Raw genomic sequence first — 17,567 nt, forward strand, 5'->3', positions numbered from 1 at the left:
TAGAGTGACAGCTAATGATGAAGCCATAATTTAGCTCCCTTGTTTCCATCAGGCTAATTTTCGAATTCAGTACACGACTTGCAAAGAGAAACATTGCTGTATGCCGAACACGTGCAGCTGAACCAAGAAACCATAGAATCATAGAACATCCTGAGTTGGAAGGGACCCATAAGGATCACCTCTACTGGGTTTATCATGGCAAGGTTTTCGTAGCAGGGGGCCATAGGGGTGGCTTCTGTGAGAAGGATCTAGAAGCTGCCCCATGTTTGGTAAGGGCCCCACTGCTGACCAGAGCCGAGCCAATAAGTGATGCTGTTTTGCGCCTCTGTGAGAGCATATTTAAGACAGGGAAAAAAACGCTGCGCCACACAGCAGCTGGGAGAGTGAGAGGAGTGAGGAACAGCCTTGTAGGTGCCAAGGTCAGTGAAGAAGGAGGGGGAAAGGTGTTCCAGGTGCTGGAGCATAAGTCCCCTGCGGCCTGTGGTGAGGACCATGGTGAAGCAGGATGTCCCCCTGCAGCCCATGGAGTACCACAGTGGAGCAGGGTTCCACGCTGCAGCCCGTGGAGGAGACCACAGTAGAGCAGGTGGACCTGCACCAACGGAGGCTGCCACCTGTGGAAGACCCCTGCCAGAGCAGATTCTGGGCCAGACCTGTAGCCCATGGAGAGGAGACCACACAGGAGCAGGTGACCTGGCAGGAGCTGCTGCCCATGGGGGACCCAGGTTGGAGCAGTTTGCTCCTGAGGGATGGACCCCGTGCTACGGACCCATATCTGGAGCAGTTCTGGAAGAGCTGCTGCCTGTGGGAAGCCCATGCCAGATCAGTTCATCAAGGACTGCATCCCATGGGAGGTACCCCTTAGCACATTGGACGAGAGTGACCAAGAAGGAGCGGCAGAGAAGAAGTGCTGTAGACTGACCATAACCCCATTCCCCCGTTCCCCTGCACCGCTCAGGGGGAGGAGGTGGAAGAGGGTGAATGGGGGGGGGGGAAGGTGCTTTTGTTTTTTTTCCTTTGTTTCTCACTTCTCTAGCTTGTTAGTAATAAGCAATAAATCTTACTGTCTCCCTATGCCGAGTCTGTTTTGCCCGTTACAATAATTACTGCGTGATCTCCTTGTCCTTCCTCATCTCAACCTTTGAGCTCTTTTCATTGTATTTTCTCCCTGTTCCTCTTTGAGGAGGTTGTGGTGGCTGCCCGTTCAAGCAGAACCACCACATCACCAAGTCCAACTCCTGGCACCACACAGGTCTACCCAAAATTTTTCACCATGTGACTAAGTGCACAGTCCAATCGCTTCTTAAATTCAGACAGGCTTGGTGCAGTGACTGCGTCCCTGGGGAGCCTATTCCAGTGTGCAACAACTCTCTCAGTGAAGACCCTCTTCCTGATGTCTAGCTTGAACCTCCCTTGCCTCAGCTTGACACCATTCCCGCGGGTCCTGTCACTGGTCACTAAAGAGAAGAGATCGGCGCCTGCCCCTCCACTCCTCCTCGTGAGGAAGCTGCAGGCCGCAATGAGGTCTCCCCTCAGCCTCCTCTTCTCCAGGCTGAACAGGCCAAGTGACCGCAGCCCCTCCTCATGTGTCTTCCCCTGTATGCCCTTCGCCATCTTTGTAGCCCTTCTCTGGACACTCTCCAGCAGTTTCACATCCTTTTTTACTGTGGTGTTGTGGTGGTTTTACTCAGGTGGGCAGCTGAGCTCCACCACAACCGCTCTCTCACTCCCCCTCTTCAAGAGGAAGGGGGAGAAAATACAACACAGAGAACTCAAGGTTTGAGATGAGAAAGGTTTAATTAAAGAGAAAGGGAATAGGGAGAAAAAGAAACAAAAGAAACAGTAAGTCCGCATGGAAGCACAGAGAGAGGGGAAAAAAAAATTATTCTCTACTTCCCATCAACGAGAGATGTTCGGCCACCTCCTGGGAAGCAGGGCCTCAGAACGCGTAGTGGTTGTTCAGGAGGAACAGCCCCTCCCCCACGAGAGCCCCCCCTTTTATTGCTGAGTGTGACATCAGGTGTTATGGAATATCCCTTTGGTTGGTTTAGGTCAGCTGCCCTGGCAATGTCCCCTCCCCATCACTTGCCCACCCCCAGACCTGCTGGCTCCTGGGGGCTTGGAAGGAGTCCTGACACTGTGCCAGCACTACATGTATGCAGCAAGAGACATAACACCTGAGTGATATCAGTGCTGTTCCAGCTACAAGTGCAGAGCACAGCACTGTGTGGGCTGCTACAGGGAAAAGGTGACTCCAGCTCAGACAGACCCAACACAGGTGTCCATAACTGCACACAGTACTCGAGGTGAGGCCGCACCAGCGCAGAGCAGAGCGGGACAATCACTTCCCTCGACTGACTAGTGATACTGTGCTTGATGCACCCTAGCATACAGTAGGTTCTCCTGGCTGCCAGGGCACACTGCTGGCTCATATTCAGCTTATCAACCACAAGCCCCAGATCCCTCTCTGCGGGGCTGCTCTCCAGTGTCTCGTCCCCCAGTCTGTACATATAGCCAGGGTTGCCCTGTCCCAGGTGCAGGACCTAGCACTTGCTCTTGTTAAGCTTCATGTGGTTGGTGATCGCCCAGCTCTCCAATCTGTCCAGGATTCTCTTCAAGGGCTTTCCACCCTCAACAGAGTTCACAACTTCTCCAAGGAATTCATCACTTGTTTTTTTTTCTACCACTTCGGTTTCTTCTTGGCCAAAAAGCTCCTAGGCTTACTCTCTATTTGGACTAACACGCAATCCAAGTACTATAAACATCTACAGTGGTATGCATAACTTTCTATCGCATCATGCATAAAGGATCGTGCTAAGCAATCTTTTACCAAGGGCACTGGCCCACTGCAGTGCTTCATGCCAGCTAGGTCTCTGTCACCAGCAGGTCAGACAAGAACTTTGGCAGGGAAAAAAATAATATATATATATGCATTGGTATGCAAGCAATTGAGTTTTTTTGTGAGAAGTAATGCAATCTCAATATTAACATCCCATGGAAGACAAGTGCCAACCACCCATGGTCTGCATGGCTGGCCTCCATGCATGTCAGTCATCTGCCCCACGTTCACAGGATGAGAGGGACGACAATCAGCGGTCAGGGTATGACAAACTGCTCTAGCTCAGCCTTCCTCCATGTTCCTCAGGGTTAATTCTCCTTACACCACAGACCGCTAGCTCAAAAGTATCTTTTGCTGCTTCACAGGGCTGCTGGGAAAATGCACAGACAAGAAGACGACAGTGAGTACTCCAAAAGTAGGTGAAAACCAAGTCCTGGGGACAAGTGATCTCGAGGAGGGTGGGGTGGGGGGGTGGCCAGGGGAGGATAAGATATCTGAACATCTCCTGGACCCTGTGGAGGAAAGAAACACTGCTTCTGCTCTGCTTCATGAAGGCTCCCAGGTGCAAATGTCAGAGATGCTCCTGACCAGTTCCCCCAGAGAGACAAACAACTTCCAGAAGCCAGCTCCCTGCATCTTTTTAACAATTTCTAGGACATATTTTTTTCTAGGAAGCTAAACTTGCACAAACAGCCAACAGAAGAACTTGTCCAATTACCAAACAAGCAATTTCCAGTCTTTAATTACACAATCTCCAAATCTTTTAAATACCCATTTCAGTTTTAGATCTGAGGAAGCTCTATACATACGATGGCATTGAATAAACAGCCATGTGATAATATAATTAAAGATTTTCATGCACTTGAGCATAATTAAACAGCCAAAAAACAGCTCTGATGTTCTGCATGCATAACTATCTAGCAGCTATGCAGTTTTTGTATGCTTAAACTGTACAACTCATATATATATATACATACATACATATATATATATATATGTACATTCACACAGATTTTTGTTGGGTTGTTTGTTTTTGTTTTTATATTTAATTCATTTTAACATGGTGCCAGATGCAAGGTTGTTCAAAGGAAACCATTTTTCAGGTGAAACAGATTATAACTATGGTGCTCTGCAGGAAGGATAAGCAGTAAATGCAATTATCTAGCCCACTAAAAAGATCAAATTGAGAAATGAAAGCAGAAGAGGAAACAAGAAGCGGAAAGATGTTAAAGGAACAGCCGTCTGGAAAACAAAGGGTTGGTGCCTTGAAAAACACCGCTATTCAGGTGAAATCAGTAGACAGGTTTTCAGACACAGGTTGCAACTTTCTGCTAGGGCACCACCAGACCACAGCCCTGTTGCTGCGCAGGGACAACCCAGGAAAGGTCTTGTGCATCTTATGGGAACTGAAAGTTCAGCAATTCACTTCCAATCACCCATTACATTTAAAAACCATAAATAGATTTGGTGGTTGGCAAGACCAAGTAAATTGTGTGGCCCTGCCCTGAAGAAAAAACTCTGCACCACTCATACTGCAGAAGATTAAGGAATTGGCTTCACTTTGAGAAGCCTCTCAGTTATGGAGCAGTGGAAGGGAGAGAAAAAAGGGAATATGAGTGGGCAACAAGTAAACTTTGCCTTGGAATATAACAAACTACAATACAAGAAGGGCTAAAACTTCCTACCATTATATTGAGACCCACAGCTCAGACGTACAGAGCACAGAGAAACCCTCGAATCTGTCAACAGGTTTTCCAGAGCACCTCTCATAGGAGGTTTTCAAAGCCCTTTGTGAACACTAAGCCAGGTGGGCACGGCCTTCATTTTGTAGGTGGAAAAAAAAACAAAACAAAACAAAACAAAAAAAAACAAAACAAAAAAAACCCCACACCCTTGGTGATTAAACAACTCAGAGGTCACAGCAATTCAGAAACAAGGAGACATAACTGGGCAACTTCCACACATCACAAATTTAATTGTGCTACAGTAACTACTGTAAGCCTTGGGAAAGTTTCTGAGTTCACAATATACTTAGTGAGCAGCAATTCAACCATGAGACACAAGACAAGGAAACCTGTAGGTGGCAGTGACAAAACCTGTGTCTTGGAGGAGATGCAGATGCTGGACAGCAATGGAGGTACTGGCTCCTTACAGCCCTCCTGGAGTCTCCACTGTTGCATACCAAAAACCTTCCCTGAACTGAGTGGCCCCAAGACTTCCTTGAAAAAATAGGAATAAAACCATGCAAAATTACACATTTCCTGTCATTGCAAATACATGACAACGTGTCTTCAGTTTCCTTGTCAATAAAGTGTTGGTTTGTCTTTTCTTAAGAAGTAATGTCATTCCCAATCAGTCAGCTATTAAACGAGATTGTTGTCCCACAACGTATGGCTTAGAATCTATTTTCACATCTATCCTGGCTTAGAGCTTTCTTCTATTAATAATAGTCTATCGTATTCTCACAGCTCATGTACCTCAGAAAGAGTATTTGTAAATCCTCAGCTATTTAATTTTACGAATTGCATTATGGAAAGGCCAGAATGATTATACAAGACCAGCCACGTCCTGAAGATTCACGAGGAGCACCGATGTCTCCTCATGCTGGTACTTCTGTAAACCAAAAGGGGAGGGGGGACCAATGAAAACTGAATTTATAAAATACAGCACACATTTCCAGATGCAATAGATACAAAAGTTAATTACATTACTTTATTGCAGGCCACCTGATGAGCTACAAAATTAACCCATCGCAGAGATTAATATTTTATCCTTGTTGCAGCGTTCAGAGACAACAGATTATCTCTGAAAGATGTCCACTCTCCCCAGCAGCATCCACCTTGCAAGGTTTTATCCAAAGCCCCAAGAGCAGTCATGTACCACCACCCAAGGAGGTGCAACCTTCAACAGGTGATGACAACAAAGGGGCCACCCTAAGGAAGCTACAGCAGCACAAGGGACCAACTGTGCAGTCACAAGAGACATACAGTCCCACGGGCTTGTGTAACACCACATGTGCCAAGTCACAAATCAGCTCTCAGTTCTCCATAGCAAGCCACATGTGCTCTTCCGCACCACCTTGTGCTGTTACTCATCTCCTCCGTTGTCCTTACTGCCATCGCTTGCACGTAACCTGCTTTTGAGACTGGAAGCACTGGTCCCATTCGCTGCCCCACTGCCCGCTTCCTTGAAATCAAATTAAAGCTGCTACATGCCAATAATACATGAGCACATACATTTAGGGGATGCTGGAAGTGCAAATGATTGGGTGGGAAATAAAAAAAAAAAGTGTAAGAAAAGGCAGTTTTTAAATAATAGCTAAAAAAAAATCAAAATAGGAAATGTGTGCTTAGAGTGCTCATATTAGTCAAACATTTTCATCCTAAAAATATCTCAAGATCCTCCCAATTCCTACAGTTAGAAATTCAATATATATTTGAAGTAAAAAAAAAAAAAAAAAAAAAAAAAAAAAAAAAAAAGATCAAATGCATGTAATTTCAATGAATACAACCATGAATACAGCTTAGGAGACTTTCACACAATAAACTAAAAAAACTTCCCCCAAGTAGCCCCTTGCAGAGCTCCCACTGGAAGAGTGGAAGGGAAATACAGAATTTAAGTGCACCCTAAACCCAATCCTTTTTGCCAGAGCCCTGCCTCGTACAAATGAGAACAAAAGACGCATGGCAGGGCATGCCAAAACCCACTGGTTTTGTTCGCTGACTGCTCACCAGACAGCAATCAGAACATTTCCCATGGTTTTTGGACAAAGGGGCCTCAGACCAGGATGATGTACTGGGTTACACGATTTATCTGAAATACCCAGGAGGGTTCACTGCTTTGGAGAATCACCCAGTGGAAAAACATCTTCTCCTTCAGGAAGCAGATGCTTCACAGTAGTCTGAGCCCACCAGGCAATGCAAGATTTCGGCAGCTTCTGGAGAAACTAAATTTTCACAGCAACTAACCTGTGTCTGTGTATGCTGGAGTACACAAATATTCACCTATTCCTTATCTTTTTCTTGCATTTGGTAGTTATTTCTGTTAGTTGACACTCCTACTATAAAATTAGGGTCTCAAGTTGCTGAAGTGCATACACATTCATGCAGCTTCACCAGGCCTGAGCCTTACCCGGAAAACTTGAGGATTTTCTCCCAGACTGGGGTTTTCCTGGACAAATTTCAGTCTTTGGTTTTTATTTTCTTTGTGGCCAAGAATTACAGTGCTTGGAAAATGACAAAAGGAAGGCTGCAAGAACAGTGGCCTTTTTACTGTGATTTTTCTCATTTCTACCTACTGGTAGGCAATAAATACTAAGAGTTTTGTCTTAAAAGATAAAGTAAAAAATAAGTTTGTCTGTAACAGAAAATAAAACGTTTTCCTTCTGCACCAAGGCTGCCAGAAAATGCATCGCAGCTTCTTCCTAGCAAATATTAAAGGTGAATGTATGTCCCTATTTATAGTACACTAATGCAATTGTGAAATGCATATGCCATACACTCTGTGTCTATTCAACTTTGACCATAGTCTTTGTGGAGCTAAACAGCTTGTGGGATGGGTCATTTCCAAGACTAAAACTCTGTCCATGTATCCACTGCTTGCAGAGCCTCACGGGCACTCCTTCAGGTGCTGTGACACTAGCATGCAGATTGCAGAAGGTGAAAGCTTACATTAAATTAAGAAGTGGGGAAGTTACGACCTGCCTGTGATTCATCCCTCCCTCAAAATGGGGATAACAACTGTTTCTCCACCTTTTGGTCATCTCCTCTCTTTACATAATAAATCCCTGCCAAAGGTGCCAGGCATGATTACGTGCGTGCCATACCAATGCCACGGTACTCAGACTTCAGCCTGGAAACCCAGGCATTGCTGCAAAATAGGTAAGAAACAGTAACTGTACCAGAGAAGGTCTGCATAAAAAGTGTGATACAGCTTTAACCAGTCAGACAACCAGTCATGCCCAGTCCTGCCTGACCCCGGTGTCCCATCAAAACAGAAGTTACCTACCACCTCGTGCACAGCCCTGTAGGGTGGGGACAGGTTTCTTAACCCTTCCTGGAGGGGAACCCCACTGCTACCACTAACGTTGGGTTGCACAGGAATTACTGCACCTGCCCAAGGAATGCCTTCGACTACTGCCAATGTCTTCACTGAAGTGGTTTACAGCAGCAGAATGCAGTACAACTGAGTCATTTTCCAACAGCTGGGTATTTAAGGAGCTACTCTACTGTGACTTCTGAGCCAATTTTCATCACAGCTGGATGAGGGAAGCTAGAAGCTGAAAACCAACCCTGGTAGAAGTGGCAAGGTATCATCCTGGAGCCTACAGGACCCACTGCCTTGGATCTCACCCCTGAGGACCTCCAGACCAACACTGCTCCACTCACAAGCAAAAACAGAAGGGGAAGGTGTAGGAGGAGAGCTAGTTCAACCACACTCATCGTGTAAAGCTGTTCGATGCTGTCAGGGCCATGAGTGTGTTTAGGAGACCACGGCCAGCCTCCCCTAAAGACCTTTTTGCACCTTCTGCCCTCAGATCTAAGAACATCATTTTTGGCTCAAGCTGTGGCCTTCAGTACTCGAGCGGTACACCTGTCTCCTGTCCTGCCTCTGCTTCTGTCTGCTGGAGGGACCTCAACCCCCCATCGGAGGTACCTTATCTCCTGGACAGACCCTAGCTTGTCCTCAGCCCTGTCTCCAGCCTTGCCTCCTGCTGCTCCTCACTGTGCTCCCCAGCTGGTCCCCAGCCCTGCTTCACTGCCTGGGACTGCCAACAAAACCTGCACCCAGCTCTGCACTGTGCACAAGCCCCACAGGACTTCACTCCACCAGTGAGGACACTGGGAGCACTGGGGTCACCCTCAACTCCCAGCTCATCAACCCTCGTTGGAGAAACCCAATGCTGCTCCCAGGGAGATGTTGGCCCATTACACCTTCCACGGAAGGCTCTTTATATACTCTTTACACATTTCTCTCTACCTGTACCAGCTGGAGCATGATGAAGAGCTTGTTTTGATGCTAGCCATTGTGGTACCCAAAGCCCAGAACTTCCTCCTCACGTTGCAAAACAGAGCCTATTACAAAAGGGCTATAAAGATGAGCCAGCTTTATTCACAAAAGAAGAAAACACAGAGATTGAATTGATGGGAAAAATGCTTTCTTTGCAAGTGCTGATTGCTAATAGGTCTCTAGAAAAAAATGATGGCAGGATTTGGTTTTGTATTGAAATTTTTTTTAAACCTTGTTGCTTCCTTGTAGAAATAAAATAGTAAATTATTCACTTGTTAAGGGTGTTGTCCTAGTTAAACAAATACACCATAAGTCTAGATAAATATGTTATTACATTTCCCACTGAAAGATTTTTTTGTTTTATTTTTCTCGCTCACTTCCTGAAACAGATGCGTTTAATACTGACCCATGTTTACTTAGATAAGAAACCAGACTGTCATGAAATCAGGCTAGAACATTGCAGATAAAAACAAAGTTGTTGTTAAACTAATAAATACAATTTTATTCAAAAGGGACACTCTACCTTACCACGTTTGGGATTTGTTCTTCAGCAACAGTTCTTTTAAAATTAATTAAAAAAAGAGTGAGGAAAACCAGAGTCCAGTGTAATCAGTGTAATATGGAAGATGCTCACATACCGCGATGTAGCTCTGCCCTACAATGCAACACACTCAGTTCCTTTTCCTGGTCTTTTAAACATTTAAGCAAAAACTACTTCACAACACAAGCTGCTGAAATCACAAACAACATGAGAGCTACCCTTTCGGGAGCTCAGCTGGAATTTGCATTTATGCAATGAAAAACTCCTCCTTAAAAATGCACTGTGATATTTAAAGTTTTGCAACTCTGCCCCCTGAGACCAGGTTTTCAGAGAAAGTGCCACTCACCTCCATGCAGGGCAGAATTCAGCGCCACTGGAGTGAGCACCCGTGGTTGTACCAGATGTATTTGTTCATGTTTGAAAATGTCTTTAGAAGTTACTGTCTCAAAATATCGGCTTTGGTATTAGAACACTGCATGGTGCTGGTCCCTTTATGTATAATCACTACTGTTCCTAAAACAAGTAAGGTGTGACACTGCAGAAGCATGGCAAGACAGACATATGAGCTGCAGCAATTACTCACTGAGTGTTCATCAGCTGATCAAGATAGTCAATAAAATAAACGCTGCCAGGCAGAGTGAGCTGAGGGTTTGTGTGAAGCCTAGTGCAGAAGGACCTCATGATCATGGCATGCATTCAGGGCGAAAATGACGGAAGTTATGTCCTTAAGCTACTTCTTTCTAGGCAGTTTGAGTTCAGTATGGGCGGCCACAATAAAAGACAGCTTGGCCAGAAAAAAAGAATCTCATTCTCAACTTTACCACTTATTTCTGACAGTCAAGGGAAAAAAAGAGGTAATAGGAAGATATTATTCACTGAAAATGCTTTCAATACATTTTTCTTACTGCAGTTTTTATCTAAAAGCTTCACTACTTAAGAGCTTCCAATGTGTGAAAGACCATCTGCAGAACTGTATGCGCAAGAGCTGGATGGAGAAAGACAGGCATGGGAAGTTATCTCTCATTATTTAAGGATATCTGAATAGTCTGCTGGGCTCACAGGCCAGCAAACAACAAGCGCCCCAAACAATCTGAGACTAAGCTTTGAATAAGATGATGCTTCTGGTCCTGCCAGTCAAGGAAAGAGCCTTCAAAGCAAACTCATCTCCACAGAAGTTCAGGCACAAGATTTTGGGGGGAAATTATGCATATTTAGGAAAGGTAGGTCAGCCTCAAATTTCTCTTCCTGTATACAGTGGGTATGTTTTAAAAGTTTCAGTTATTTTATCACCTTTCAGCACTCCATTTAAACTTAATTATTAAGTCGGAGCTCTGCTGTATGCAGCAGTGGGCAGATGCCCACACGGATGAGACAGGGCAGACACGAAGGTGGAAACAAGCAAAGCAGAGGTTATCCGGAGTGCGACAAAGCCGTAAAACACACAGGTAGCAAGAAAAACTCATGATGACTTGAAAAAGTCTTTGGGTTTTAAACTGTGGCATAGGTGAACAAGAACCTAAGCAGAGATACCTGCTTCCAGCTCAGTTAGAGCAGCTCCAGAGCAGCACCTCTGGGTGGCTCAGATGAACTCCTCCATCTGGGGAGAGGAGGGAGCCCTCCCTGCCAGGGGGGTCTCTGCTTTCCTGACACTGCAGACTGGCTGCCACCATTCAGGGCAAATGTTCATCAATCAGTTTTTCAATCTCATTATCATACCTCAATGCTAAAGATTTCCTGTTCTTGCAATGTCCCTGTTGTTCCGAGATAAATTGGTTTAAATACTATTGTGCTTTGCATTCAGCTTTATTTAGACTGGCTTAGCAATTGGAGCTGCTGCTAGTAATATACATGTAAATCCTATCTGGCAATTGCAGCTCTGATATTACCAATTTGCCATAAGAGTTTTTCTCTTAGAAAAAAAAACTCTTACAAGAAAAAAAAGTGTCCAGGAGCTCCATATAAACATCTGGATTAGAATCCCAGATTAATGAACAGATTCTAAAGTAGTTTTTACCACAACACATTACCAATTGTTTTCTTACACAAAAATTACGTCAATAATTACTGCTCCCCTAATGAACATCACATGATTTTTTTTTTTTTAAGGAGCAAATATAATCTAATCTAACAGAGATGTTACATTATTAAAACATATCCTGAAATCAACAACACTCAAAGCTCTATCATGACATTTTGTTCTTCACTGGTATTTACAGTATTACAGTTCTTACGTATTGCTCTGGAAATCAGCTTTGAAGTAAAATGATGAAGATTTATTATTACTATCCTTATTAGAGGGATTTTAAAGTCATTAGAGACCAACAAGGCATAATAATCATATTATATTCAATCTTCTCTAGAACATCTCCTTAGATAGGCCTGCTAACTCAATTATTTAAATATACATTACAACAAAATGCAGGGTGCCTTCTACAGTTTGGGATGAAACAGAAATTTTAATGTTTTGTTTGCAGTTAACCAGAATTTGTTCCTACAGAATCCATGGGTCTCATGGTGAGTTTCTTGGTTTTAAACATGAGGGATTCAAACAGACAGTGCACACCTGGCTCAATGTGTCTCCTCAATTGAAAAGAACATTAAAATCTGGGGAAGAAATAAGGCGCTAGAGCATAATCATAACCTGCAGTGACTTTCGGAAGTCCAAAAAAAGCTCTCACAGAAGTGTTGATCTCTCCAATAGTCATTAGACTTGGCTACAACCAACCACCAGCAGTAAAAAAAAGGAAAAAGCATTCAGAGGCTCTGAGGAAGAGCAAAAGCTGTGAACTGCACCACTCTGAGCAGCTCAGAAAGTGTTCCGTGGATCCAGTGTCACCTACAGTCAAGCAAAACCCACTGGCCAGGAAAAAATGAAAATCCAGACAAAGTACACCTGATAACTGTCTCCTTTTCTTCTGCAGAAGGTTGGGTTAACCATAAAACAAACATTCCAACCCCTAAGGACAGCTTTGGAAACGTTAAGTGATCTTCAGACAGGCCACCTTTGGAGGGCTCAGAGGGAGGGCTCCAGAGCAAATACAAGGCTCACGGCGTGTAAGATGAGTGGCAACAAAAAGGCAGAGGGCAAAGCTGCAGCCTCACTGGCACCAGTAATGCCTGCAGGGCTTCTCTGCCTGCTTCTGCCCTGTAAGGAAGAGGAGAAAGTATGGAAGGACTGCAAGGATGTTCTAAGCAAAGGAAGGCAAAACTGACGACAGTAACGATGCTCTTCGGGGAAGTTCTGCGATGTGAGGAGAGGACTGTTATCAGAGGCACAGAGGGCAAAAAGCTGCATAGCAGTTACTGATGTCCTTTCCACCCTTCCTTTCCCATGAAATCCTGTTCTATGAGTTAGAGCTTACCTAAAATGAGAAGCCTGGAGACATCACCACGTACACAGTTCTGAGACTGCCTCAATGCCTTCTTTGGTTCAGACAATGAAGGATATTTCCCAGACTCCGCTACACGTACAACAGACCTTGTTCTCAGCAAGAATCCATCTTTAGCTACAGCCACACAGGTCTGCTCCACTTACCCCAGCAAACATCCTCATTCTAGCTACATCTCTTTTCCATCAGTAACAAGCTGCAACCTACTAACCCCAGGCTATGACTAACCCCCTTCTTCTCTGACCTCTGAAACTTCCATCATATCCAACCTTGGCAGCAAGGATGGTATGGAGCAGCCACACGCTTGGCATTGCTGTAGGCAGGCACCAGCAATTCTCATTTCCTACCTGAAAAACAGCTGCGATGGCAGTGATGGCTATCTCCTTCATCCCTTGGTAGGTAGGTCTTCTTGCTATCATGAAGCCACAGTTACAGCAGTGCAGCCAAGTGAAAAAGCTCTTGAGAACTAGAGGAGACAGAGCTCACAGAAGATCACAGAACATCTGCTTGTCAGAGCACCCACTTGTGGAAAAGGATGGTGTGTGTAAAAGCTAGAAGTTATTCCAGCTTTGTGGCTCTTGCTTTCTTTCAACCATGCGTTACAAAAATCCTTAAGTGGCAAAAACACTCCCAGCAGCCTAAGGCAAAGGTACGAGCAGAACTAGTGAGAACCAAGTCAAGTATTTTCATCTCTCTCCTCATTCAAAACAACCTACTTAATGCAAAAGCAGGGTGGAAAACACAGTCCTTACTACTGATTCCTTTGGGAACTTGTCTGCAGATGATGTTCAAAGAAAGAAGAGTGCCAGTTCCATCTCAGACGCGAGGCAAGCAGTGAGGGGCAACACACTGTACGCCACGTCTTTCAGGTGAGGGAAGGTAGCACCAGCACCAAGGTGTTTTCTTTGAATCCCATCCTTGCTGTTCCAAGTGCTTCAGGATTTCTTCCAGTTACAAGTCCTCTGAGGCAAACTCCTACCACAAAACTACCTTTCTTAGCAACTGACTCTAATTAATTCCCTTTCTATTACCTTCTTGTTTCATCTGATTTCTCTGCCACTCACCTTGGTCTTGCTTAGTTCCACAGTTAAAATTCAATCCCTACAGGCTGTAGAGATGCTCTGCTCTTGGCCACTGGCTGGATGAGACACTTCTGTCACTTCCAAGCAGTAAGCAAGGAAACATTCAGTATGTCTTGGCACCTGGCAGTGGATGGGGAAAAGCATGATGGAAGTATTGCAGTGTTCTCTATCCTTTGTTGACTCTCTGCATCCACCCCTATATCTGGGAGCTTATTCTGCTACGCTCCATCATCCTAGCTGCAATTACCATTCAAATCCAGCACGACTACGCTCTCTCCTTGCAGGGAGTTGGTTGTGAGAGCCTTCTGACACAGCGCAGAGTGACTTCCTCCTTGATGACTTACAGAATAACTGCAGATACGTTACATAGAATTCAGGTCTCACGCCAGGAAAGTTTAATAGAAAATGAAGCAGGCAGAATACTCTGGGCTGTCAGACCTACCTTGTACCAAATAATGCAATCAGCCACTACAATTTACAGCACAGAAGAAGGGGGATTAGGAACAGTACTCTCTCGTTTGATAAATGTCTAGGCATTTGGCAAGTCCAGAAGACTGTTAACAAGGATGATAAATATAATCTTAAGGTGTAATTTTCTTGCCTCTATCTTCACATCAAAAATCCTGTTCAGGAACTACGCAAGGCATGCTACACATGAAACATGCCGCTTCCAGCCAGGCGTCTAAGCTTCCTGGTGATCATTTATAGGTCCCAAAAGGATAGCAGTAAAGCCAGGCACCTCCAGCTCACCTTTCTCATTCACCCAGTTCCTGAGCTGGAGCCTGTCCCTCAGCAGCAAGGAAGAAACGCACCTTCTGTGCCCATTCCAGCTGTCACTCAACAAATCAACAAGTCCCAGACACCAGTGGTAAGTAAACTCTGCTAAAAGAGGATCCGTCGCTCAACTGGATTTTTAACTATCACAAACAGCGTACCTGAACTAAAACACGTACCAGAAAATAGATGACTGCAGGTAGTATTTCTGATATTGGAAGATTTCTGTAAAATAGGGAAGATTAACAGTCCTCAGAAGGATCCCAGAAAAGCTAAATGATACCACTGACACCAGTCCAGCTCTGCAAAGTGGCAATTCTTCAAAATCCCTTCAGTATTCTTGATCTTCTGCCTCCAGAAGTTACTTTAATTTTCTTGTCATTAAAGTTAGAATCTTTTGGCAGTTTAAAAATACTACTAAAAACGCGGAGACACGTATTGCCAAAACTGCTCCATTGCTAAACGTTAGCTAAAAGATCAACTCAAATTCCTTTCAGAAACTAAGAGAGCTTTTTGTTCATGACAGCACTTAAAGCCTGTTTTAAATAAAACTAACATACTGAACTCAGCTCCAAAACTGGCATCTTTCAGGCTCATGAAGAAGTACACGTGGGAAAATAACATGCAGTTTAGGCTTGAAGCTTCCTGAACAATTTGTTTCTCTTCAGAATAATACTTCGGGTATTCTTACTTTGGGATCAATTGCTGGGAGCCAGCCCCCAGAAAGGTTGAAAAAGTAAAATATCATTGCTTTTGAAATTAAGGGGAGGTATTTTTTGCTGCTAGATGTGTCATACCCACTTCTGCACAAACAATTGCTATAAAAAACACCAGAGAAGAGAAGTTTGGCATACTCAGTAGCAATGCACCTATTTTAAGAACAGTACCAAGTTGCTGTAGTCACAGTAAGGAGTTTTCAGATAAATATCTGGGCAGAACTAGAACTCTCATTTCTGAATAATCTTCCAGACAGTTCCTAATATTTTAAAAACTACATTACCATTTAGATCATTATCTAAAAACTACTGAGCCTGTATTGTCAGAATCTGGAGAAATAATCCTGCAGTTGGCCATACATTTTATCTACAGACAACTTTTCCTTTCCCGAAGCCTAAGTGCCTGTGATCAGACCCTGACTCGAGACCTCTGCCCACACAGTGCTGGGCAGTTTCCATGCCATGCTCCCAGCCTCGCAGTACCACCGACTCCTTCCCAGAAGGGTATTTCCAGTCTCACTGTACCTTCAACCCTTGTTTGCTACAGGATTCCAGCATTAGTGTTTTATTGCTTTACAGAACAATAGTACTAGGGAATTCTCTTTCTTACTAAATTTTTTTTTTTTTTACTTTGTTTTTAGTAAATGAGTCAAGCATTTTGGCACCTAATGACAAATATATACACACAGACATATATATATAAACATAGGGGGGTTGTGCAATTGGCTGTCTTTGAGCTATCCTAGTACTTGAGAAGTTAAAGACAGGGCAGTACTGTACGTCGTTCAGAAGGTTAATCTGCCGCTAAGGATTTCACCTCAACCTCTACTTCAGCTACCATGGCACTATCCCTAGAAGGGTCCAAGTGCATTATTATTGTGATGTAGTCTAACACTTCCCTTTCTATTTTGTGAAAGGTTAAGGCTCCCAAAAATACCTTCCAGACCATTTGTGATGTTGGAAAAAGGTAAAATCCCACACCACTTACCACCAAACACATCGCCGTTCTGATAGTTTTTCCCCTTCTGAGTTTCCTCTTCATTTTGAACAGTAGAAACATGCTTGGCTGACGCACAGCCCATAGCTTCATTCAGACAGCTCCAGCTGGACTGAACCACAAATCATGTCTAGAGACGCATGCTCATTGTTTTAAAAATAATCCACCTTCCTGCGTGGTTGTCAAGAGGCTTTTACCTAAAAGACAGCATAAGAGAGAAAAATATTGAACTACACGTATTGACAACGTGGAACCGCTAAATGCAGTGCTTCCAGAAAGCAAAATAACGGGGTTTGAGGAATACGAAAGCACAGGCTGTCTCCACTCTATTACATTTTTAAAATATATTCAGTAATACCTATCAGTACCGTATGGGTGGAGTCAATCCTGAAGTCCCTTCCAGCCCTTCTCTTTAACCTGGGGCTAGAAGAAAGCGAGCCACACACAGATATGTTTCCCACCCACCCATCTATTCCCACAGAGTGCTTTTCTTGTTTTCTTTTTTTTTTTTTTTTTTTTTTGAAAGAAAATGATAAGAAACTGGCAATATCTGCTTCTCCCACCCCTTTAAACAATCTACCCATTAAGCCGGATTCCTAAGAAAGTGTTTTGGTGATTAAGAGCTGCTAACTGCAATTGTTCAGAGAAAATAACCCCCTAAATCAATTAAAGATCTTATGTTAATAGATGTGAAAGAGGAGAGCCAGCTCTATTATCTTTTTCCTATGTGATCATTACTCTACCAGATCTGTAAAAGCTCTGCCTCTCAAAAAGGCAGCGATGCCCATTTTAAGACAGAATAACGCTCCCTGAAGAACCCAGATGTCACATAAAATAAAAGGGAGGAGAAAAAAAGCTAGCTTACAGCTGCCCTGACGCACCCAGTCCCTGTCCTCTGCAGCCCTCCACGCATTTGCTCTGTGTGACAGCATCCTTTTTTTCCACCCTCCCTCCCAGATACATGCCCTGAGCACAGCCTTCCCCTTCTCCCATCCTTCTCTCCTCCCTCAGCTCCCAGTGCTCAGCGGCACCCCGCTGCCATGCGTGGGAGGGAGTGAGCAGACCCTGAGCTGCCTTCCCTCTTCCAAGAAATATATGTATTGTTTTGCCCTATAAGGTTACGTATGTTTTTTTCAGTGCAAACCTAGGTTTTGCAGGAGAGGCCAGGATTAGGCTATGGAAGCTCTCTGCTTGCTCAAGCAGTGGCCGAGGCCCTTCTC

At 44.2% G+C, this 17,567-nt stretch overlaps 1 protein-coding gene across 4 annotated transcripts in view; it reads right to left on the reverse strand.

Annotated features, from left to right (window-relative positions):
* LOC311440449 (uncharacterized protein C1orf21) overlaps nucleotides 1-17,567 on the reverse strand; it is a 105,675-nt gene that overhangs the window by 50,049 nt on the left and 38,059 nt on the right. For all 4 annotated transcript variants that reach the window (XM_084527403.1, XM_084527405.1, XM_084527404.1 and 1 more), the window contains exon 2: nucleotides 16,339-16,544. In XM_084527403.1, coding sequence (XP_084383529.1) covers nucleotides 16,339-16,432 — 94 coding nt within the window. In that variant the 5' untranslated portion in view covers nucleotides 16,433-16,544. The remainder of the gene's footprint in view (nucleotides 1-16,338; nucleotides 16,545-17,567) is intronic.

This window comes from Aythya ferina (assembly GCF_964211825.1).
Source record: "Aythya ferina genome assembly, chromosome: 8".
NCBI classification, from domain to species: Eukaryota; Metazoa; Chordata; class Aves; order Anseriformes; family Anatidae; genus Aythya; species Aythya ferina.